The sequence below is a fragment of the Sphaerodactylus townsendi genome, linkage group LG02 (assembly GCF_021028975.2).
Source record: "Sphaerodactylus townsendi isolate TG3544 linkage group LG02, MPM_Stown_v2.3, whole genome shotgun sequence".
Lineage (NCBI taxonomy): Eukaryota > Metazoa > Chordata > Lepidosauria > Squamata > Sphaerodactylidae > Sphaerodactylus > Sphaerodactylus townsendi.
The window spans coordinates 28,915,693-28,941,360 of NC_059426.1; the positions used below are offsets into that span (position 1 = coordinate 28,915,693).

Genomic DNA, 25,668 nt, shown 5'->3' on the forward strand with positions numbered 1-25,668 from the left:
GCTTGACTTCTAGCCAGATTTCTTTTGGATCCCAGGAGAGCCCCACATTAGGATATCTTGCTTGATTCCTACTCTTAAATTTTGCATTTTAATTAAAAGCTCAACATGGGGTACACCTCAAAGACTTATGCATGACTGGTCAGAGACTAACAGTGCAATCCAATGCTAAATAACTCCGGTCTAAACCCACTCACTTCAATGAGCCTAAGGTGCAGTTGCTCTGTGTGGAATTGCACCCTAAATACTGCCATCTGATTAAACCAAATAGCAGACAAGGAAAGCTGTGGAATTCATTGAAGGATTCTGTTTCCCTCTCCTTGATCTTTTGGAAATAGTGTCTCTAAAAGTGGGTTACTGGGGTAGAATGTAACCTATATATTTATTTCTCAAGTGCAGGCAGATCTATGGATATCTAAACCTGTTGATTGGGCCTACTCTGAGAGAAAGGAGATTTCTCGCAAAACTTGAAGGTCTGCAGAAAAACCCTAGAAGTTGCAAAAATTATATTAGGGAAACTCCAAAGTCCTCCAAAGCACCAACATTTTATCTGCACACAGGCAGTTTACTTATCTGAACCACCAATGTGGTGGCTCTGGAGGGCCCTGCTGGCTGCCAGGAACCCTGTTGTTGTTGGGGTGGAGTAGGCAGACCTGCCACAGGATCAGCAAATGGATGGACAGGAGATTGGTTGGGGCCAGAAAGAGAGTTGTGGCATGGGAGGGGAAGACAGGGAAAGAATGATAGGGTAGGAGGCATAAAGAGAGAGAAAATGACAGAGAGTAATAGACTGACAGGAGAGGGGCATTTATTCCCCAAACATCCTGTTCTTTAAAAAGAGGGAAAAGGTGTTCCAACCCCCACCCCATCAAGTCGCAACTGATTTATGGTGACCCCGTGCAGTTTTCAATGCAAGAATTGTTCAGAGGTGTTTTGCCATTGCCTCCTTCTGCAAAACAACCCTAGGCTTCCTTGGTAGTCTCCCAAATAAGTACGAACTATGGCCGACCCCTGTGCAGCTTCTGCGATCTCATGAGATTGGGCCATCCTGGGAGGGTTGCCAATCTCTAGGTGGTAGCTAGAAATCTCTTCCTATTACAACTGATCTCCAGGCAACAAAGATCAGTTCACTTGGAGAAAATGCCCACTTTGGAAGGTGGAGTCTATGGCATTATACCCCATTGAAGTCCTTCCTCTCTCCAAACCCTGCCCTCCTCAGGCTTCAGGTATTTTCCAACCTAGAGCTGGCAACCCTAGAATTAAAAATGGAGCTGTTCCACCAGGCCTTCCGTTGAGGCTGATCCTTGACAATCTGGGATTATGTGTCATGGTTATGTGTCACCTTACAGCTATATGTCTCCCCTGGGGCTATGTGTCACCTTAGCCCTTAGGTGGGGAAAGAAAGTCTTTAATTCATCCACTGTTAACTCATTATACAAATTCAACCATAATCAATACTGATCCAGTTCTTGTAAGAGTTTTACTGGAAGACCGAGTTTCCTTTGTATCTCAGCAGGTAGCCAAATTTTATATGCTGGCACATAATAAGCGTAGATCTATGTTAGGACAGAGAGCCATACTGCATGATGGTGACTGTAATAATGTTACAAGCCCTTAGTTGGGTTTTACTTCTCCCACTTGGTTCCATAGTTTTTAGTGCAGTTGGCTGCATTAATTCCTGATTTTATGGACAATGTGGTTTTATTTGTTATTTTGGGTACTGTATTATCTTTTAAACTATGGGTCTTTTTGTCAAAATAGATTTTATGTCATGCAATTTGGTTGTACATCGCCCCCACCCAGACATGGGAGGGGCGATTAATAAATCTAAAAAATAAATGCCTTATATACTTGCGTATAAATCTACTTTTTCAGCACATTTTTGTGCTGAAAAAAGCCCCCCTCGACTGATACGCAAGTGAACGGGTGGTGAGCAGGTGGGGGGAATGGGTGGCGAGCGAAAAAAGGCTGGGAGCTGAGGGTGTTTTTCTGCACCTGCTCCCTGCTATGTGGACACAAAGGCAGCTCTCAGGTAAGCCTAGGGCTGTTGCTTCGCTGCACTACAGGTGGCCAGTAACTTCATTCAAAGTGAATATTCAGTGAATAGGTGTGAATATTAAATTTATATGTTACAGAATTTTTGTTCAGGCCAGGAAGCTCCATGAATGCTAGGGAGCCATACTCAGTGGCGTTCCTGCCTAGGGACAGGGGGTACCCTTTGTCCCCGGGCGCCCCCCATTTGGTCACGTGGGGGGGGCACCAACATTTCAGGGTCGTTTGTGTGTTTTTAAAATTTTAAAGTGTTTTTTCACGTTCCGGCCTGCAGGGGGCACATTTTTAAGGCTATCGGCACCAAAATTTCAGGGTATCATCCAGAGACTGTCCTGATGATACCACCCAAGTTTGGTGATGTTTGGTTCAGGGGAAGCAAAGTTATGGACCCCCAAATGGGGTGCCCCCATCCCCATTGTTTTCAATGGAAGCTAACCTGAGATGGGGGCTACCCATTTGAGGGACGATAACTTTGGTTCCCCTGAACATAACTTCACCAAACTTGGGTGGCATCATAAGAATAGTTAACAGATGATACCCTGAAAATTTGGCGTCACTAGCTTTAAAAATACACCCCTTCCAGGCACCCCAAGAAATTTGCCCAAGATTCTTTGTTTTGCAGTGACTTTACTCCATTGTAGCCAATGGGGAATTTCTGACTGTGTAGGCAGGCTGCACATTTTTGAAGATAGAGGCACCAGACTTTCAGGGTGGCTCTAGGAGGGCCTCCTGGTAATAGCATCCAGGTTTGGAGACCTTTGCTTCTGGGGGTTCAATTTTATGGGCCCCCAAAAGGCTTATTTTGTTTCCCCGCTCCTGCACATGAAAGCCTGTGGGCTGAGTTCTCTCAGAACTCTCTCAACTCCCCCCCTTCACCCAGAAGCAAAGCTCACCAAGATTGGATGCTATTACTCAAGGCCTCTTGGAGCCACCTTGAAAGTCTGGCGCTTCTATCTTCAAAAATGTGCAGCCTGCCTCAGAAATTCCACAATGGAGCAAAGTCACTGCAAAACAAAGAATCTTGGGCAAATTCCTTGGGGTGCCTGGAAGGGATGTATTTTTAAAGCTAGTGACACCAAAATTTCAGGGTATCATGTGTTAACTATTCTTATGATGCCACCCAAGTTTGGTGCAATTATGTTCAAAGGAACCAAAGTTATGGTCCCTCAAATGGGTAGCCCCCATCTCAGGTTAGCTCCCATTGAAAACAGTGGGGATGGGGGCATTCCATTTGGGCGTCCATAACTTTGCTGCCCCTGAACCAAACATCGCCAAACTCGGGTGGTATCATCAGGGCAGTCTCTGGATGATGCCCTGAAATCATGGTGCCGCTAGCTTTAAAAATGCGCTCCCTGTAGGCTGAAAAAACACCAAAAATACCCCCCAAAATCCAAATACTTTGCATTCGCATTTGTTAATTTTTGGGCAGGACATAATCGGACAATTTTTGTCTGAATGTGCCCAAATTTGCCCAGATTCCAGCCAAATCTGCTATTTGTTTCATCTGAATCTCCAACCCTCAAAAGTGATGCTGTTTCAGGGTCGGAGAGAATCCACCCCCAAACAGCATCACTTTCCATTTTGTTTTAACCGGGGTTCTCCCTTTAAGGTAGATTTAAAAGAAGAATCTGAGCTCCCTAGTTTAAACACCAATGAAAGTGGATTCCACTGGAGGTGTTTTGTGAGAGATGATGCTGACATTTGTTTGGTAAATGTTTTGCTGGGGGTGATTTGTGAGAGATTTACATGCTTAATACCCACTTGCACTGGCTTGGAGTTGTTTCTCAGGCTAACAACCTACCTCATAGGGTTGTTGTGATTAGGAAATTAGGAAAAGAGTTGGTGGGTAGAGAGCCATGTATGTTCTGATGGGAGTGGGAGGTGATTTGTGAGCTGGTACAAAAATCATTGTTTGGTCATGGTGGGGGCGGGTGGCCGCCCATACACCGGGCCGGGCCAAACTCAGGTTTTGTCCCCGGGCGCTAGTTTGCCTAGGTACGCCCCTGGCCATACTCATTGGGAAATCCACACCATTGGAGCCCATGGTGGCAGGAATCCCCACACACACACACACACACAGGGTGCCCTGGGGTGCAGAAACTGCCAGCACCTTTCTTGGCCCCCACCCAGTGTTTTTGGAAAGCAGGTGGGACTTCTATCCAGCTGAGCTTGCAGACCTGCAAAAAAGACTTGTTTTGGGGCAGCAGCTGCCATCACCACGCAAGCATCTTCACTGTGTAATGATAAGCTATCCGTGTTGTAGGAGAACCTGTCGGGACTTTTTAAAAGGTGGATCTTGTTGAGAATCTTCCCTATGAAACTCTGAAGAGGTACTGTCTGTGAGAGTTATATATTCCACTTCAGAACTTTTAAAATTATTATTGATACCATACCATTTTTCTTTGAAATAAATATTTAAAAACATTTTTATTTATATCTATTTTTTATTTTTGAAATTTACCAGTAGCTGCTGCATTTCCCACCCTAGACTTATGCACGAATCAATAAGTTTTCCCAGTTTTTTGTGGTAAAATTAGGTGCCTCGACTTATATGCAGGTCGACTTATACACGAGTATATACGGTAAATAAACTTTAGGGGTTATCAAGTATTTTGGACACAACAGTAGAAAGGTGTAACTCTGCTTAGGACTGCACTGTAATGCTTCTGACTATGTTCCTTTAGTGTTGCTGCGTCTCCCTACACAGTCCACCAGATTTTTATTCCATATGACTGTCTAACTGTAGTGCCAACTAGAGCATTGCTTATTAAAAACTAGAAACATTTTGACTGACGAACAAGAAAAACAAATAAAACATATGGTTAAAAGATAATCAAATGTTTAATGACAAAGAACGTGGGCCAAACTCTATTATGACCTTTTCCGCATGAGTTGTTTACAACGCATCTTGCCACCAAATGCTACGTTTTTTTCTTTTAATTCTGCACATTTTTGTCTCCGTTTGGTTCCAGAAATGTTTTTCCCTTCATCTCTGTTGTTTTCCGGAACACTTTTAAAGCAATGTTTTTCCCCAATCCATATCCAAGCCAGCTTCCCTTGAGCATACTTCTCTGCCCCACCAAACACCTGGTCCTTACTCACGCTTCCGTACAGTCATCCAACTTCGCCCATTTTCTCCTCCCCTTGTCCTTCCCTTTCAAAAGGAATTTTTTAAAAAAACTCTTTTTGTCATGGCACATTAGCAATGTAACATCAGGGCACAGAGGGAAGCAAGGTCCATTGTATCAGCTTTGTCAATTTCATTTTGAATTAGCAATGTAACCTCAAAGTGAACATACAGTATGCTGGCAGTTGAGAGCGAGTGAAATTGGCAAGAGAAGTTGCTTTTCGAGGAGGAATAATAAAATCATGGAATCATAGAGTTGGAAGAGACCCTAAGGGCCATCAAGTCCAACTCCTGCAGGAGGCTGAAAAGAGACTGACACAATAACAATCATGTGTTACTGAGCTCTAAGTTGGCGGAAAAATGTAAGGGACTACATGCTTCCATTCCTTCAGGTAATGGTGCCTGCTCTAGTAGTTTATATGTTTGGGTGGGTAGCTTCCAATGGTAGAAATGGAGGCTGATACATTTTTGAATTGCTGCTTCAATGAAGAAGAAGAAGAGTTTGGATTTTTATCCCCCTTTTCTCTCCTGCAGGAGACTCAAAGGGGCTTACAATCTCCTTGCCCTTCCCCTCTCACAACAAACACCCTGTGACGTAGGTGGGGCTGAGAGAGCTCTGAGAAGCTGTGACTAGCCCCTCAAGGTCACCCAGCTGGCATGTGTGGGAGTGTACAGGCTAATCTGAATTCCCCTGTGCAGTAACGCTAGAACACCTGGGCAAAAGAAAAAAGGGGGAGGGTTGTTCTTCTCTATCACAGAGGACATCCCACCATCATTAGGAATAATACGTTTTCAGCAGTAGCATGTGGAATAAATGCAACTGAAATGACAAGGGGAAAAACTGTAGGGAGAATGGAGGTGTACGGAATAATTTCACAGACAGCATTTCCAAGACACAAGGTTTGACCGCTGGGGAAATTTGTGGTAAGCTGTGCATGTGGAAAAAGTCTCTATGACTATGGTGAACAGTGGGTCATTCTTTGATTTACTTCGGTATAAAGGAAATAGGTGCCTAAGGCCCCTTCCGCACATGCAAAATAATGTGTTTTCACACCACTTTCACAACTGTTTGCAAGTGAATTTTGCTATTCCGCACAGTTTCAAAGAGCACTGAAAGCAGTTTGAAAGTGCATTATTCTGCATGTGCAGAATGAGCCTAACAGAAATATTCTTTGCAAATTCTGCTTCTTCTTGGGAGCCAGTGTGGTGCAGTGATTAGTATGTTGGCAGGGCTCCTCAACAGGGTGTTGATGGGTCTCGAGGCGCTATGGACACCTTTCCTGGTGCCCAAAGAGTTTTTAGAAAGTGGGTGAAGCAAGGTGTGGCTGAGCAGGTTTTTAATAAGTTGCTTCGGCTGGCTCCCTTCCTCTCCCAAGCCGATCTGGCCACTGTGGTCCATGCAACGGTCACCTCCAGGCTAGACTATTGCAACTCGCTCTATGCGGGCCTTCCCTTGCGTCTGATTCGGAGACTGAAAATGGTCCAGAATGCAGCGGCTCGGATGCTCACGGGGGGTGCCATTAGAGAACATATTACACCTGTGCTTCGCCGCTTGCACTGGCTACCAATTGAATACCGAATCATTTTCAAGGTGTTGGTGTTAACCTTTAAGGCCTTGCACGGCCTGGGACCTCCGTACCTGCGGGACCGTCTTACCCCATACGTCCCAAATCGTTCTCTGCGTTCGGCAGAGACCAACTTACTGGTGATCCCTGGCCCCTCAATGATACGGCTGGCCTCCACCCGGGCCAGGGCCTTTACAGCCCTGGCCCCGGCCTGGTGGAACGCCCTCCCACCAGCAGTCCGGGCCCTGCGTGATCTTACTGAATTCCGCAGGGCCTGTAAGACGGAGCTGTTCCGCCGGGCCTTTGGGGAGGCTAGCCGTTGATAGGGGCCCCCTCCATATACAACATCAAGTGGATCCTACCGTCTCTTCCCCTTTTGGGGTTAGAGGGAACTGATAGCAGATGCCATTCTTGTTTGAATGCTAATTTTAATGCTGCTTCAGGACGAGATAGGGTTTATATTTTAATTATTAGAGCCTGTATTTATTGAAATTGTGGTTTTAAATTGTTATTGTGCTCTATCTATATGTGTTCACCGCCCTGAGCCCTCCGGGGGAGGGCGGTCTATAAACCCAATAAATAAATAAATAAAACAAACAGACAGACAGACGGATAGATAAATAAATAAATAAATAAATAAATAAATAAATAAATAAATAAATTGCCACCAAGCTTGGAATCAGCATGACAACAAGATCATCTATTCCTATATGAACCTAACTGATCTAATTTTGCCCTAATTGTGGCAGAATGGTTGGTAGTATCCAGGAAGAAAAATTTAAAAGAAAAATAAGGCCTTGTCTACTTACAATTCTGGGTGAATCCTAGAGCTAACCAGAACGGACAAAATGTAGCTCAAAGAATCGCTGGAAACACTATGGAAAAACCATATGGTAAAGCCAGATGTTTTGGCAGCCCTAATCCTAAACCAAGATAAAAATGTTTTAAATAAAGTAGATTACAAAATGGTGGCTCTTTCACCTGGGAAGATGACAGTATGCTGACAAACAAAAGAAGCAGGTGAGAGAGAGGCCTATGATGTACTTGGCCAAGTAATGGCACTAGCAAACTGAGCCTCAGCAGAACTGCCAGCATTTCTGGGATTCCTGAACAGGCAACCAGGTCTGTACATTGAGCAAAACAGTCTGGTGAGCTGCAATTTTGACATGTGTACCAGGGATTGATTATCACTGGTATACAAAGAAAGCAGCTCTTAATTGCAAAACTGCCTTGCATGTTAAGATGATGGGGGGGGGGGGGGGGTTTGGTGATTTCACAGGTGCTAGCCAGACAGTGACCAGAACGGTTGCAACACAGAGGTCATTTCTCTTACAGAAGAGCAATCGGTATTTCTGTTTCTACCTGAACGGTGTCAGAAACCTGCAGAGAGACTGCTTTCAAAACTCACCCCCAAGGCATAAAAATGCGTGCAGATTCTGAGCACGCTGCTTCTGTGCCTCTTACATCAACTGACAGTCTCACAGGAATGCTTAGGTACAGAATACTGTTTCTTTTCGCTTGGCATCAGCTAGTGGAGGTATTTCTTCAGAATCACACAAGAGCATCTGCATATTTTCCTCCTTTTCCTTGTACATGGCTGTCATCTCACAAGGCAGAATAAAGCAGCTGACATCTTGCAGGCTGCAATCAGATCCCTGTGATTCACTCCCAGATCTCTCCCCCCTACATTTCACAAATAAAGTCACATGAACAGAATGTGAGTGTGCAGTTACAGACACCTGCATGTCCTCTGACTAAGCCTTTAGTACTTTTGAGAGTCTCAAAGTACTTTACTATTTCAAATCACATGATCATCTCACAAAGCCAAATGTTCTGCACTTGATTAACTCCCGGGTTTTATTCCCTTGCAGAGCATGTTTAGTGAGAAACCTCTAAATCATACCCAAAATTTCCAGAGCAGATTACTTAGCAATAGGATGACAGAATAGTATTTTTATAGATCAATCCAATAATTTAACATGTCTCACATGCCCTTATATAAAGCTGTGGTGCGACCGCACTTGGAGTACTGTGTCCAGTTCTGGTCGCCGCATCTCAAAAAGGATATTGAGGAGATAGAAAAAGTGCAGAGAAGGGCAACAAGGATGATTGAGGGACTGGAGCACCTACCCTATGAGGAGAGGCTGCAGCGTTTGGGACTCTTTAGTTTGGAGAGGAGGCGGCTGAGGGGGGATATGATTGAGGTCTACAAAATTATGCATGGGGTAGAAAATGTTGATGGAGAGAAATTTTTCTCTCTTTCTCACAATACTAGAACCAGGGGGCATTCATTGAAAGTGCTGGGGGGAAGAATTAGGACTAATAAAAGGAAACACTTCTTCAAGCAACGTGTGATTGGTGTTTGGAATATGCTGCCACAGGAGGTGGTGATGGCCACTAACCTGGATAGCTTTAAAAGGGGCTTGGACAGATTTATGGAGGAGAAGTCGATTTATGGCTACCAATCTTGATCCTCCTTGATCTGAGATTGCAAATGCCTTAACAGACCAGGTGATCGGGAGCAACAGCCGCAGAAGGCCATTGCGTTCACATCCTACATGTGAGCTCCCAAAGGCACCTGGTGGGCCACTGCGAGTAGCAGAGAGCTGGACTAGATGGACTTTGGTCTGATCCAGCTGGCTTGTTCTTATGTTCTTAAGTGGCTGGATTAAGAATCTGAGGTTCGTCTCGATTCTTCACCATATATTTCATGCTTTATATCAAGTTTCATCTCCTTCTTAAATGAACTGAGGAAATTTTTTGACCTGCAACATTATCCATCTATCCATCTATCCATCTATCCATCTATCCATCTATCCATCCATCCATCCATCCATCCATCCATCCATCCATCTATCCATCTATCCATCTATCCATCTATCCATCTATCCATCTATCCATCTATCCATCTATCCATCCATCCATCCATCCATCCATCCATCCATCCATCCATCCATCCATCCATCCATCCATCCATCCATCCATCCATCCATCCATCCATCCGATTTGGTAAACCGCCCTACCCCCAAAGACAAAATAATCGTAATAGTTAACATTGGTGGCATGACACCGTGTTACTGTCGCCCTCAAACCTGAAGAGTTATAGCAAAATATCTGTCTAGTTATACATTATTAACCCAAGGATCTTCTGAGCGTTTAAGGCAAAAAGGATTATTCTCTTTCCTCCATTTCTCTTCACAACAACCCTGTGTAGGTTATGCTAGGACTGCATGACTGGGCCAAGGTTACCTAGTGTCACTTCTACGGCATAGTGTGGATTCAAACCTGGAACTCCCAAATCTTAACAAAACACTCGAAACAATATACAGCACTGGCTGCAACCCTGAAAACTTTTTTCTGGGCATAAGCACCGTTAAATAAAATAGGACTTACATTAGAGTAGACCTAGAAAGGATATAAACACTGACAAAGGCTTTCACGGCCGGATTCAACTGGTTGTGGTGGGTTTTCCAGGCTGTGTGGCCGTGGTCTGGTAGATCTTGTTCCTAACATTTCACCTGCATCTGTGGCTGGCATCTGTGGCTGGCGAAACGTTAGGAACAAGATCTACCAGACCACAGTCACACAGCTTGGAAAACCCATCACAACCAGATGTAAATACTGTTAATATTTAAAATATCTATTTAGCTCATGCTGCATCAGCCGATGAGAAAACAAAGCCACATGATCATTCCAGTCAAACCCAAGCACATTAAAATCTCATTTTTCCCAATAAGAGAGACTGTGCCTGTTCTTAGACAACAAATCAAATCCAACTTTTAATTAAAGCTTTAACTGTGCCCAAAGTCTCTTCTAAGTCAGTTTCAAGCAACATCTCTTGAGCACTGGAACATAATTTTTATCTCTTAAAAAAGAAAGCGCAAAGAAACAACCGCTTCTCTCTACTTTGTGACAAATCAATAAAAGCGCCTAGCACCATGCTACTGCTTAGGCAAGCACAGGCTTTTAATCTGTTTTTAATCAGCAGACTTCTTTCTGGTGAATATTAATATCACAGGACAAAGCAGGCATTTATGAATCTGAGAAAGGGGTTGGTGTAAGGGCACAGACAGTAGATACTATATTTGAATTAAGGCTTGTAATCTTGTTTCGATGGTTTTTTTAAAAGAATCCTCTCATCCTGATCCTTTCAAGAGTTCAGTTCAGTGTCATTCTGACATTTAGTAAGATTATATAACAGTTTCCTCACTAACTTTGCATTTTTAACCACATTTCTATAAATCCTGGCTTAGAAATTAATTTTCAGATAGTCACATAATCTGAAGATACAGGTAGTAGTAAGATTTTAAAAAATCACAATTTATCCATTGTTACCATACCTAGTTAAGAAGAAAAGTCACATTTTTGCAGAAGTTCTCCAAATGATGAAATAAAGGGTTCTACGCGGTGTAATCCAGAAAAACAATTCCTCTTGCTGGCATTACGCATCTATACTGACTCATACCCATGATATTAATTATACAAAACTTTTTCTCCTGTAAAAAAAGATGTTTGTTTGGTGGTCTGCTGTCATCAAAGGAAGTTCAAGTCACACACTTCAAAAGACAAGATTTCTAAAAATAAGTGATCTTGCAGCAAATTTATTCACTTCCTGTCTGAGTTTGTATGACCTATCCAATCTAAGAACAATGCACAGACACAAAGTGAGGTCTTTCATACTGTACTGTATTGTGTACAAACCAACACATTTAGTGTCCTGCCATGCTTTTTTAAAAAAATAAAAGGTATTGGCACTCACGTAGATTCAGATTCAGAGACCTTTATTAGGCATATACAGCACAGGACAAAGAAAAAGAGTAAATCCAGTAAAGGACAGTGTAAGTGATGTGAACAGAAGCCAAGGAAACCTAGTTTAAAACGTGCAGCAAAAAATCTGGCTACAGTTTCAGTTATTTCATCCTCGGGATTGTTGAGCAAAAAAGTCATTGTTGCGTTTATAGGAAGATCCGAGAACCCAACCGTGGTTAAGGCAGAGAAGTCGGACCTAAAGCTGTTGTACTTAGGCAGAACAGAAGGATGTGTTCAAGGGAGTCAATATAAGAAGGGCAGAAAGAACAGTGCAGGTCTGGAGTGAGGGGGAACTGAGCCCAGGGCACGTGTGCGCCCTGTGCCCCTGCCATGCTCCCGGAACACCCCCACACTGGCGTGCGCCTGGGACATCACGCCCCCCCGCCCCGTTGGCGCTATGCCACTGGAACAGTGTGGACCATGCCGAGGGATGTTTGAGAACCGGCCTTGAATTAGTGACAATGGAAAAGAATTGCATCTTGCTCTTGAAAATGCCCATCTGAGTTTATGATTAAGAAGTTGGTTCAGATAATGGGCAACACAGAGCTTTCGGGGAATAATCCCAAAGTACAAGGGTAAACAGGAACTCTGTGCCTTGCTGGCACTCATATATATGCCTGCTGCAAAACTATTTCCAGCAATTCTTCTCTCAGGACTTGAAAGAGCACCCCTCAAGGTACCAGTACTCAACACCATCCCCTCCACAGCAATAAAAAGCCCAGAAAACCTGGATGTGTATCAGATGTTAGTTAACTGTGCATTGACTATTAAGATGTCTCACTCACACAGACTCTGCTTTTAATGACATTTGTTTTTATTTGAAGTCAGTTTCAAAGACTGCCCAGTTGTTTCGAGAGCTAACCTAGGCATTCTCAGAAATGTTATTTCAAAAAATAATTCAAAGCCCAAAGGAGTTGAGGGCTCACTATTTAGAGCGTTCTGGTTCGGGGATCAGACTTCTTTCTCAACTCTTAACAAGACGTTTCATCTTTTCCAGTCCGCCACAACAGCTGCCTGGGTAAAACTAACCGTCTCTGAGGACAAACAAGCTCTATGGATCGGCAGATGCTCATGTACAGAGTGGTACTTAAATGGAAATAATCAGAGGATAAACCTAGCCAATTTTTGCTGGTAAGTGATGACATAAGTGTAGCATCAGTTGTTTTGACTGAACATTCAAAATGGATATTGTATGAAAAGGCTAGTAAAACATGTTAATTTCCTCAAATTAAGGTAAATTTCTGAAGATACTATCTGGACAACCTCATAAGAACATAAGAACATAAGAACAAGCCAGCTGGATCAGACCAAAGTCCATCTAGTCCAGCTCTCTGCTACTCGCAGTGGCCCACCAGGTGCCTTTGGGAGCTCACATGTAGGATGTGAACGTAATGGCCTTCTGCGGCTGTTGTTCCCGATCACCTGGTCTGTTAAGGCATTTGCAATCTCAGATCAAGGAGGATCAAGATTGGTAGCCATAGATCGACTTCTCCTCCATAAATCTGTCCAAGCCCCTTTTAAAGCTATCCAGGTTAGTGGCCATCACCACCTCCTGTGGCAGCATATTCCAAACACCAATCACACGTTGCGTGAAGAAGTGTTTCCTTTTATTAGTCCTAATTCTTCCCTCCAGCATTTTCAATGAATGCCCCCTGGTTCTAGTATTGTGAGAAAGAGAGAAAAATTTCTCTCTGTCAACATTTTCTACCCCATGCATAATTTTGTAGACTTCAATCATATCTCCCCTCAGCCGCCTCCTCTCCAAACTAAAGAGTCCCAAACGCTGCAGCCTCTCCTCATAGGGAAGGTGCTCCAGTCCCTCGATCATCCTTGTTGCCCTTCTCTGCACTTTTTCTATCTCCTCAATATCCTTTTTGAGATGCGGCGACCAGAACTGGACACAGTACTCCAAGGGCGGTCGCACCACTGCTTTATATAAGGGCATGACAATCTTTGCAGTTTTATTCTCAATTCCTTTCCTAATTATCCCCAGCATAGAGTTTGCCTTTTTTACAGCTGCCATGCATTGAGTTGACATTCCCATGGAACTATCAACTAAGACGCCTAAATCCCTTTCCTGGTCTGTGACTGATAGCACTGACCCTGTAGCGTGTATGTGAAGTTTGGATTTTTTGCCCCTATGTGCATCACTTTACATTTTGCTACATTGAACTGCATTTGCCATTTCTGAGCCCACTCACCTAATTTATCAAGGTCCGCTTGGAGCTCTTCGCAATCCTTTGTGGTTCTCACCACCCTACATAATTTGGTATCATCTGCAAAGCTTGGCCACCACGCTACCAACCCCACCTCCAGGTCATTTATGAATAGGTTAAAGAGCACTGGTCCCAAAACGGATCAGCTTGGGGACACCACTCCCGACATCTCTCCATTGTGAGAACTTCCCATTTACACCCACTCTTTGTTTCCTGTTTCTCAACCAGTTTTTAATCCATAGGAGGACTTCCCCTCTTATTCCTTCATTGCTGGGTTTTCTCAACAGTCTCTGGTGAGGAACTTTGTCAAAAGCCTTTTGGAAATCCAAGTAGACAATGTCCACCGGTTCACCCCTGTCCACATGCCTGTTTACACCCTCAAAGAACTCTAGTAAGTTTGTAAGACAGGATTTGCCTCTGCAAAGCCATGCTGACTCTTTCTCAGCAGGTCTTGCTTTTCTACATGTTTAATAATTTTATCTTTAATGATAGATTCTACTAATTTACCAGGAACAGATGTCAAACTGACTGGCCTGTAATTTCCCGGGTCCCCCCTAGATCCTTTCTTAAAGATTGGTGTGATATTGGCCATCTTCCAGTCTTCAGGGATGGAGCCTGATTTCAGGGATAAGTTGCATATTAAAGTGAGAAGATCAGCAATTTCATGCTTGAGCTCTTTAAGAACTCTTGGGTGAATACAATCTGGGCCAGGGGATTTGGTAACATTTAGTTTATCAATGGCTGCCAGAACTTCTTCCTTGTCTACCACTATCTTCGCTAGTTCCTCGCGTTCGCCTCCTAAGAAGCTTGGTTCAGGTGCGGGAATGTTCCTCACCTCCTCTTGGGTGAAGACAGATGCAAAGAATTCATTCAGCTTCTCTGCAATCTCCCTGCCATCTTTTAGCACACCCTTTGTTCCTTTGTCATCTAACGGGCCTACCGCTTCCCTTGCTGGCTTCCTGCTTTTGATGTACTTTGAAGAACTGTTTGTTGCTGGTTTTGATGTTCGCAGCCATGCGTTCCTCATAATCCTTTTTTGCCTCCCTTACAGCTAACTTGCTTCTCTTTTGCCACCATTTGTGTTCTCTCTCATATTCTTCATCAGTCAAACTGGACTTCCATTTTCTAAAAGACATTTTCTTTTTTCTGATAATTTCCTCAACCTCTCTTGTTAACCATGGTGGCTTTCTTTTGGACTGGGTGCTGCCTTTTCTAACCTGTGGAACACATTCCAGCTGAGCTTTTATTACTGTGTTTTTAAATAACCTCCAAGCATCATGGACAGTTTTGACTCTCTTGATTTTCCCTTTCAGCTTCCTGCGCACTATCCCCCTCATCTTTGAGAAATTTCCCTTTCTGAAGGCGAATGTAACTACATTAGTAGTTGCCACTTGTTCGCATGCTGAGATACTGAATCTGACAGCATTGTGGTCGCTGTTCCCTATCGGCTGAACAACACTGACTTCCTGCACCAGGTCCTGGGTCCCACACCTCCCCACACCCTCACCCCCCACCACCCCACACCCGCATAGCATGTGTAATTTTTTCCACACAGGTGACCTGTCAACTCCTTTACAGAGTTCCCCCTTGGATTGGTGCTTGGAATAAATCTGTAGAGTCCAATCCAAATTTATTTACAAGATTTTTGTGGTACCCTACTGTGTTCCATATGCTGTCCTTTGTCTTGAATCAGGACAGCATTTGCTGGAAACCAGAGCATGGATTATTACATTAAAAATCTGGTCTCATCTTTGCTTTAATACTGAGGTTGAAAGCCTCATCTATTTAGCTCTCTCTGAACGGCAATCCTCCAAATGGTGGAAAATTATAGAGGTCAAAACAACCTCTCTGGGTCTCTCCTTAGAAGCCTTCTTTATGCAAACTGCAAATGAAATTTGGCTATCCCTGAAAAGGAGGTTATTGGACCAGGAATACCAGTTGCTGTTGAGCGCAGCCAGGACATCTTGTTCCCTTTGCACTTTGGAATCTATCCTGAAATTAGCCTCACAGCTAAATATCTATCCCAACTGTTGGAGACCGGCAGAGATGGATCATTACTTGAGCTAGATGTAACGTATTCCCCTCTGCCGTTCTTAAGGGCCGACAGCTGTATATTCCACTTCAAGATAGAACCTGAGCATACTGTCAGGATACTGTTGAGACCCTCGAGCATATTATGTTTTCTTATTCGAGGTCCGCATTACTTAGGCTTTCCTTACTTGTCCCGGCTCTAGGGGGAAAAATAAGTTGTTCCAAGCATATAAAGACTATTCACCTGTTGAATAAAAGTGACAGAGGGATAACTGGAAAACCTGCTGAATTTTTGTTAGAAGTGCTTGAGTCAAGGACGTAATGGAAGCTTGATCGCCTCTTCTTTCCCGACCTTACGCAATTTGTCCTGGCTTAAAGTCTTGTTTTAAGACCCATGCAGACTTCCGCTTTATCCTCCGTTTTGTTTTATTTCTTATTGATATGCCTAATAAAAGTCAGTTGAAGTTGTGTAATTTCTTCGTGACTTGTTTCTAGCAGAGGATCAGTGCCTTTAACAACTCCTTAGCCATTTTTTAAAAAAGTAACAGGAGAAATTTCTCCCAGCTTGGCGGGGTTCCGGAAAAGGGAAACACTTCACCTGCCTAATATCTTCCTGTCATAGAGCTGTTTCCAGGCATAGATGGGTGGGGAAAACAGGCAATCGTATTTATGGGAATGCCAAATATTTTTTTTGCCATCAGCTGATTTGCGGGTTTCTACCAAGATCTTGGTCATGTATATAATTTCCCAAAAGCCGAGTTACAGTCACTATTACTGCTGACAACAGATTTCTAATTCAAGGTGATATCCTTTGCATTCTGATACATAAATGCAATCTCTGCAATTTCTATGGACTCTCATATAAAGAAACCATCCATCTTGAAGACACAGAGAAACCCAAAGGTCCCTCATGCAGTATGGACTGACTGAAACAAACTTTCCCAGTGCATATAATATTTTTTCAGGTCATATTTCCAAACTTCAAGAATATTTTCTAAGTATTTATCAGATTAGTATGCTAATACATGAATGATGCTCATTAAGCAAGAAGACACAAGTAATTAGTAAAGGCAATGATGTTTTCAACCATTTGTCATCTATGTGCCAACTAATCAGATTTCTCCCCCACCCCCACCCCAAGTCAGTCACCCTTCCGACAATTCTAACTTGCCCAGACCTCTGACAGAGGGCTTCACCCATAGTGTTAGAAAATATTCAGCAGCATAAAAATCTTTAAAGCAACAGAACAAAAGATCAACAAGCAGGCCATATAAAAGGCAGCAATAAGATAATCCAAAACAACATCAATGCTTCAAAAAAAAAAAAAAACACCCCGTTTTTCACCGTAGCAAATAATTTTGAAAAGCAAGTTTGGTGGAAGCAAACATAGAGGTCAGAAAATCCAGCGTAATATACAATGTTTGTAATGAAATAAGCCAGAAACAAAAGAGAAAAGTCACTTCCTAAAACAGAGAATGTCCTAGCCTAGAGAGTCAAAGGCCTCAAAGAAATTTCACCACTCATGCAAATTCTGCTGTGTATGTTCTCAGTTCATTCCATTATAATGGTAGGCTCAGCCCCTCTGCCCTCTGTTCCCTCATCCTGATCATGTCCACCAATCACGAATTTGTTTGAACTTACCTCCCAAAGCGCCTTGAAATCTTTTTGCTCAATTCGAAGCAGTTCGCTATTCTCCCTTGTAACAATGGTTGCATGGCGAGGGGTGTTATCCAAGATTGATTCTCCAAAAGCAGTCCCTATTCCTAAGGTGCATATGGTCACGGCATCCTGTGAGTCAGAGGAAAAGAGGGACATACTCAAACACTGAGTGCAGGTGGATTGCTCATCATAGATCAGTGATAGGTAACCTTTTCGAGACTGAGAGCCCAAATTGCAACCCCAAACCCACTTATTTATCGCAAAGTGCCAACAAGGCAATTTAACCTGAATACTGAGGTTTTAGTTTAGAAAAAATGGTTGGCTCAGAAGCGGGCGTTACTCGGGAGCAAGCTTGGTGGTGGTCGGTGGTGGGAGTCAGTGGCTTTACTTTGAAGCAACCATGCAACTCTTCAAACGGGTGAATCACGACCCTAGGAGGATTTACTCAGAAGCAAGCCCCATTGCCAGCAACCAAGCTTACTCCCAGGTAAAGAATCACACTTTAGTTCTTTGCATGAAAATCAGTGGGGTTTAACAGCATTTAACAGGGTTACCTACACGGCTTCCCCAAAACTCGGTGTTAGGTTTAATGGTAATAATCGAGCCCAGTGGCCCAGGCCAGCCAAGATGATGAACTCTGTTTGTGTGTGCCCACAGAGAGAACTCTGAGTGCCACCTCTGGCACCCATGCCATAGGTTCGCCACCACTGTCATAGATCAATTAGATTTATGTGACGAAAAGGACAAATTATTATCTAGAAAAGGCCCGGTAGGTTTTAGTACAGTAATTTCTAAACTGGTCCAAGGCCTCAGTCTCAGAATTTTCAGCCCATATGAACTGTGTAAAATAAAAAAAATACATTACCTATGGGAGAACTGTTCTGGCACAGGTATCACTCTTAACTACTCTGCATTTAGGGAAGAGAGATTTCAGATAAAAGGGACTAGCTTGCGGCACTGGAACCCTCATTTCCTGTGGTGTTTTCAGCACATGACTTACGGGAGGAAATGATTGACATTTCTGTGTGTCCAATCACTGTTCAAATCACAAGACAAGGGCAGAGAAAGAAGTGCCAATCCCAACCTCAGTACCTACTTCTTAAAACTGCTCAACCCCTGAAAGATGCCATCGCAACATGCACCTTACGTATATAGAACAAAAGGATATGAGGAGAAAATTTAACAAGATAATTAGGAAAATGAAAGGCCTAATTCTGGAGTCCTTTAGAACACCAGATAGTATAGCATCCCTGCTCCAAAATGTTTTCCGGGTAGAAACAAGGTGTGACGCCTCGCTGGCACACATTTTTTTCTACGCATGAATGAGAATGTTTTTAAAAAAACCATTATGTTGATAGCACTTGACTACATGGGCATGTTGCAATCAGAATATGACCAGTTACGAATGGTGGCAGTGCTGTTGCAGCAAAACACAGCCAACAGTTTTGCACTAGGATGGCCAACTATTTTCCTCCTTTGCCTTTTATGGTCTAGTCAATTCTCAGTACACATGAAACATATAATAATGGGAATAATTTAACCTGTAAATTTTTCTCCTGTCACACATCCCTACATTACTTTTTTTTAAAGTCCACAACTTTCTATGTAAATGAAAGCAAATTTCTTTTCCACCAAAAATATGATTTGGGAGAGAAGTATCAACAAAAAATTAATACATTTCCCCACAAAAAGGAAAGTACACAATTAAATTGTATGTATGAAAATATGCTAACAGGTGTCTTTAGAAATTTGTGGCTCTCAGCAGCCAACAGTGGATAGATAAATTTAACCAAGGTCACGCAGAGTTAACCCTGGATCACAACACTGCCTTAACCTCCTTCCTTCTGCAAACACTCTAAGATACTGTCAACAGATAATACAGACTAGGATCCTGAGGCAAGAAGTGGTTTGCCATTTCCTATACAGGCTGAGAGGACTGTGACTGGCCCAAGGTTACCCAGCAGGAGTGGGGAATTGAACCTGGTTCTCCATAGCAGAGCCTGCTGGAATTGAACCTGGTTCTCCATAGCAGAGCCTGCTGCGTTTAACCACTACTTTATGCTGCCTCTCCTATGATGAATTAGCTCATAGATAAGACTGATGATTCACTGGTCAGATCTTGCAGGCCTTCCCAGAGGCCTTGTATTTGACTCCTAACTTGCTGCCCTGAAGGTCAAAGGTGAAAAGTCAGAGAGGAGTAATTTTGTCCGATAACCATCGGCTATAATCAATGCCGCGACCCTTTAATACAGTTCCTCACGTTGTGGTGACCCCCAACCATAAAATTGTTATATATAAAATATAAAAAGACAGTTTTCTGATGGTCTTAGGCGACCCCTGTGAAAGGGTCATTCGACCCCCAGGTTGAGAACCACTGGCCTATATGAACCAATACACTAGGACTCTCCACCTCCTAAGGCCTTGCCCCTACTCTGCACTCATGAATTCAATAGCTAAAATCTTATGGATTTCAATTGAAAAGTGACTGCCTTTACCATTAAACAATGTGCCTTGAGCCTTACATTCTGGCTCCCTAGAAAAAAACAAATTTCATTGTATTCCTCTCTTCAGACTAAGAAACACCTATTCCAACAACAGAACCAAGCAGAAGACCTGAGACCATTAAAAGAACCATTCCTATTAATTCACCTAACGAGACATGGAGCAAGAAGTTCAAATGAGGAAACAAAGTATGAAGCACAAAAAAAAATATACAGAAAAAGAGAAGGGAGGATGGGTCCATAATACAAAGGGTCTAAGATTTCCGGAAAGAGGATTGATAGCTCAAGACAAAAAAAAAAAAAAAGAGCTATACTTCTAACAGTGAGTTTTTGCCCCCTCGGTTCAGGTAGACCATTTGGATTCCTAGACTTCAAACCCCCGGTTTCTTCCTGTTCCCTGTTTATATATCTACCAACCTTGCGGAAATCAAGCACACATTGCCAATTAGGCCCCCTAACTTTCAAGGAACTCCTGCTGTTCCCAAGGGCTATCTTCAGGGATTCTATCATCTGGATGCCCTGCTCACTGCTCTCCCCTCTCCAATCCCAGAAAGCAGCGGGGGATCTCGGGTGCCAACAAACGGTCAGCCAAACAGTGCTCTAAAAATAAAATGCTTGGGGACCTTTGAAAGAGATATTTGTTTCCAAGCCTCGCTGTGCAAACCATCAGAGGGGTACAGAGTTCATAACACAAAAAAACCCATGGGGGCTTTCATAGCTGCTAAAATGAACGATTGCAGGGTTTCAAAAAGAGGGAAGGGAAAAGAGTACACTGCCGAAAAAGTGAATATAAACCCTCCCCAATGGATTCTGCATTGAAAAAGCAAAAGTTATGATTTAAAGAATCAGTTTTCAGGGAGAGGTCCAGATGTCTCTAAATCAAAAACTAGTATAATATCTATAATGTTGTATGTGAAGGGGGAAATGAGCCCTTGGGGGTGCTAATTTTGAAATAACACTATGAAAAGTTGAAGGCGGTAGGATACAAGGAAGACCCATCGTGAGATGGATTGACTCGACAAAGGCAACCGCGGCCTTCAGTTTGTAAGACCTGAGCAAAGCTAATAACAATAGGATGTTTTGGATGTCATTAATTCCATGAGTTGGAAGCGACTTGATGGCACCCAACGTACACAGAGTTTTGAAATCCATGCAGTTTTTGTTTCTGATTAATTTCACGTGGCTATTGGTGTAGGAGTAGTTTTATTTAATTGCCTGCAGTTCTGCTAGAACAGGGGTAGGGAACCTGCGGCTCGAGAGCCGCATGCGGCTCTTCTGCCCTTGCACTGTGGCTCCACAAGCCGAGCCACCGGCCCCATCCTTGCCCGCCCTGCAGGCAGCAGGGCGGGTGCACCAACTGTCCACAGTCGGCTGGTCCGCGCCGCGGGCTTCCCCTCTCGCCCGGGTGGAGCGGGGCGGGCGCTTTCCTGGCGGCCAGTGAGGCTGAGCCACCGGCTTCATCCTTGCCTGCCCTGAAGGCAGCAGGGCGGGCGCATCCGTGCACTTCTCAGAATGAGCAGAGTAAAAGGTTAAAAAAAAACCCTATATATATAGTGTTATCTTTATTTTAAATGTCAAAAATTATTTGTGGCTCCAAGTGTTTTCTCCAAATGGCTCTTTGAGTGTTAAAAGGTTCCCTACCCCTGTGCTAGAACATTGTGGGTTTGGCTGAATCTGAGCTTGGAAAGAGCCCTGAAGAAGAAAATGGCAGATTCAAAGACAAACAGTGCAAAGCTAATTTTATAAGCATATTTGTGCTGGTGTAATGTATTTGAACACTTGATAGATGCAGATTTCTAACTACCCTTATATACTCGCATATAAGTCTACTTTTTCAGCACATTTTTGCACTGAAAAAGCCCCCCTCGACTTATACATAAGTGAGGGTCCCACTTAATTCTTGTGTGGCGTTCCCCTCTCCCGTCTTCGCTCTCTCCTGCCTTCTTCTCTGCCTTCCCCCTTTCAGCCATTTTCTCTGCCTCTGCTTCACTCTCCTCTGCCTTCTTCTCTGCCTCCCCCCTTTCAGCCGCTTTCTCAGCCTCCTTCTCTGCTTTGCTCTCCTCTGCCTTCTTCTCTGCCTCCCCCCCTTTCAGCCACTTTCTCAGCCTCCTTCTCTGCTTTGCTCTTCTCTGCCTTCTTCTCTGCCTTCCCCCTTTCAACTGCTTTCTCTGCCTCTGCCTTCTTCTCGGCAGCGGCCACCCCCTGGATCCCGGCGGGTGACAGCCAGTCGACCTGGGTGAGCTGGACAAGCTGCGGGATGAAGAGGTCGGTGGCAGAGACCTTGGGATTGGTGAGATGGGGGGTCAGTGGCAGAGACCCCCAAATAGCACCCAACCATATCTATTTTTATTTTTAAATTTACCAGTAGCTGCTGCATTTTCCACCCTAAACTTATACTTGAGTCAATAAGTTTTCCCAGTTTTTTGTGGTAAAATTAGGTCAAATTATACATGAGTATATACGATACCTGTCAGGTACACACTATTTTCAAAGCAAATCTCTTAGAATGACTAAAATTGCCAACTTTTCAACAAGTCACTCTTCATATAGCTACAGCAATTTGATGTTCAGTCATAAGCAGGTAACAATGACAAATGTGCAGGATTTTAAATTTTTTATTCCTTTTTCTTCATTTCGTTCTTGAAAAAAATGTTTTCTAAATGTATACATGTTCATTTTCCTTATGTATGCCATAGCACAATCATTTGTTTCAAGGGCAAATACATTCCCAGCAGCAAATTCCTACAGAGTTAATCCACAGCAACAAACAATAAAAGGAGCCCTGTGGCACCTCAAAGACTGACAGCTGCATTACAACAAGGTTGCGCGGCCACTGCATCAGTGGATTCCCAACCAGCAGAAGGACAGGAGAGGGAAAGAAAAATGTGAAAAGTGGGTTAAAAGTCCATGAAAAAGGAAAGATGTATAATGTATTGTCGAAGGCTTTCATGGCTGGATTCAACTGGTTGTGGTGGGTTTTCTGGGCTGTGTCGCTGTGGCCTGGTACATCTTGTTGCAGGTGGAACATTAGGAACAACATTACCAGACCACGGCCACGCAGCCCGGAAAACCCACCACAACCAGAAAGATGTATAGTCTGCAACCCTGCTATGTAAAACTCAAATATATATAACAATGACTGCCCAAAACAACTATAAGTGGCAATAACAAGCTAACCTAATAATGTTAAGCAATCTACCTTAACTACCCAACATTTCTGTCTTTTGTTTTATTTTGTTTTCTACCCAACGGAGAGGAACATTTCAGGGATTGTAACATTCCCCAGAAGGAACCAAGTTTCCTGCTAGTGCCGCCTTCCAGCAGCAGATATTCAGATGCTGATTGCCTCTAAACACAGATATGTCATGTAGTCATCATGATGTCATCATATTCCTCATTTTCTCCACATGTAGTCATCATATTCTCCACAAATTTGTATTGTCTGGTAAAGCCATTTTAGGCTAGAACCAAAAACTACACCATGAGGCTGAAAGTTCAACAAATTATGCCCTGTGTGAAGAAATATTTTTGTCTATCTGTAATTTACTGCCCATCAACTTCATTGCGTTTTCTTGCTACCCACTTTCTGTATGCCATGTTTTATTTTACAAGGTTCTCTCATGTTTTCCTTCATGGCGTAATCCAGAGCAGAGCTATTGAAGCAAAGTTATTGAGGTCAATGGGCTTAAAAAGGTATAATTCAACTTCAGACCGCACCGTGTCCTATTTTTTTTTAAAAAAATCCAACACCTTTCAGCTTTTTATAAGGCTGGAAGTTACATTTTATCGTTTTAATTCTGTTTTCTGCTAACCCCCCCCCCCCCCCGGTTGTACAATATTTCCCAGGTGGGGCAATCATAACCATACAAAATATTTCAGTTGACACAGAGTTACATAGAGGCATTATGACACTGGCTGTTTTATTTTTCAATCCTTTTACTAATAACCTCTGGCAAAGAAGTTGCATTTTTTTTAAAAAAAGAGAGCTACACAATAATCATGAATGCCTGGCCTATCCCTACTCATTTACTGTTTTCTTTTCTAGGTCATAGGGTCATAAATTCCTTACAGTTTGCATTGGAGGGAGAAAAGATCTTTTAAAAAAAAGATATTCCACAAGTAAGAAAAATTACTTCAACGTTACCCCTCTTTGTTCCCAACAGGCTATTGTTCCTCAGCTAGCCCATCAAAGCAATGTTACATTTTTATAAGAAAGGAAGCCTTTTTTAAAAAATAGAGAACAAAGATTTCTTCTTTCAGAAAAAGAAAAATGCGACTTCAGAACGATAGCCTCCTCAGCTCCCTTTAAGATTTCTACTTCTCTGTGTGAAAAACAGAAATGCGACGTTTCAGCGTTTGAGATTCAAGCAGCAACCATCCTTAACCTGATATAACATCATATCCCTATAACACAGTGGTGGCGAACCTTTGGCACTCCAGATGTTATGGACTACAATTCCCATCAGCACCTGCCAGCATACACCTTCCCATCAGCAATTGGCCATGCTGGCAGGGGCTGATGGGAATTGTAGTCCATAACATCTGGAGTGCCAAAGGTTCGCCACCACAGCTATAACATAAGGCAGGGGGCTGTGATAGAAAACCATGGTTATGGTGATAATCAGATTTCCTCTGCTTCTCCCTAGGGTGGAATTTTACCTCACAAAGAAGAATCATCCCCAGGGATAACATGAGACCACCATTTTCATTCAGCCATAATGCGAACGAGCATAATGGTCAGACGGTTTTATGCAACACAGCACTTTGTGAACTGGGAACAGGGCTGTTATTTTGCCAGTGAAAATTTTGACAGCCCCCCCTCCCCCCTTCATTGTTTCTTGGACGCACTGGCTTTAGTTCAGTCTTTTCTAGCAGCATGATCCAGCTGAAATGTACTATTTGTTGCAACTATTCTACTGGACCTTACTCCGTTGCTTTTATACTTCATCCACATATAAGCGAAGTAAGTATATGAAGTGAGTGACACAAGCCCAAAACAAGAACTAGAAATGTGTGTGGAGCACATTAACTCTGTTGTCTACTTAAAAACGAGTGCGTGCCAGTCTACCCTTTATTTAACATAAAACGACACATAGGTCGAATCCCCACTACCGTCTTAGCCAGGTTTCAGAACACAAACTAACCAGGTTTGAGGGATGACCTCCCCGGTCGAATCCCCACTACCGTCTTAGCCAGGTTTCAGAACACAAACGACCTCAAACCTGGTTAGTTTGTGTTCTGAAACCTGGCTAAGACGGTAGTGGGGATTCGACCGGGGAGGTCGTCTCTCAAACCTGGTTAGTTTGTGTTCTGAAACCTGGCTAAGACAGTAGTGGGGATTTGACCATAAGCTGACATTCAATTTTCTAAAAATTTCTATGGTTTACTGTTAACTCACCACAAGGAAAATGTGAAACACGAAAAACCTAACACAAGGAAAAAGTTTAATGAGATGCCAAGATATTGATATCTCGGTAGGCCAAAGCCAGCCTTAAATCTTTAGGTAGCCTGAGCCTATTATGAATACCATTTCTGCCACTTCCTGCTCTGACTGGATGGGATCCTGTTGGGGCCGCTTCTCTGAAGAACAGAGCCAGAGCCAGGAAGGCTGAAAGGAAAACCCAGTAGATTAGGGTGACAAAAAGACTAGCTGGCCCAGAGTCACCCAATGAGCTCCCATGGCAGAGTGGTGATTTGAAACTGGGTCTCCC

At 43.2% G+C, this 25,668-nt stretch overlaps 1 protein-coding gene across 3 annotated transcripts in view; it reads right to left on the bottom strand.

Moving 5' to 3' along the window:
- The window catches only part of RAPGEF4 (Rap guanine nucleotide exchange factor 4), a 206,971-nt gene that overhangs the window by 148,541 nt on the left and 32,762 nt on the right, over nt 1-25,668 (bottom strand). For all 3 annotated transcript variants that reach the window (XM_048484158.1, XM_048484159.1, XM_048484161.1), the window contains one exon: nt 17,439-17,585. In XM_048484158.1, the coding sequence (XP_048340115.1) occupies nt 17,439-17,585 (147 nt within the window). The remainder of the gene's footprint in view (nt 1-17,438; nt 17,586-25,668) is intronic.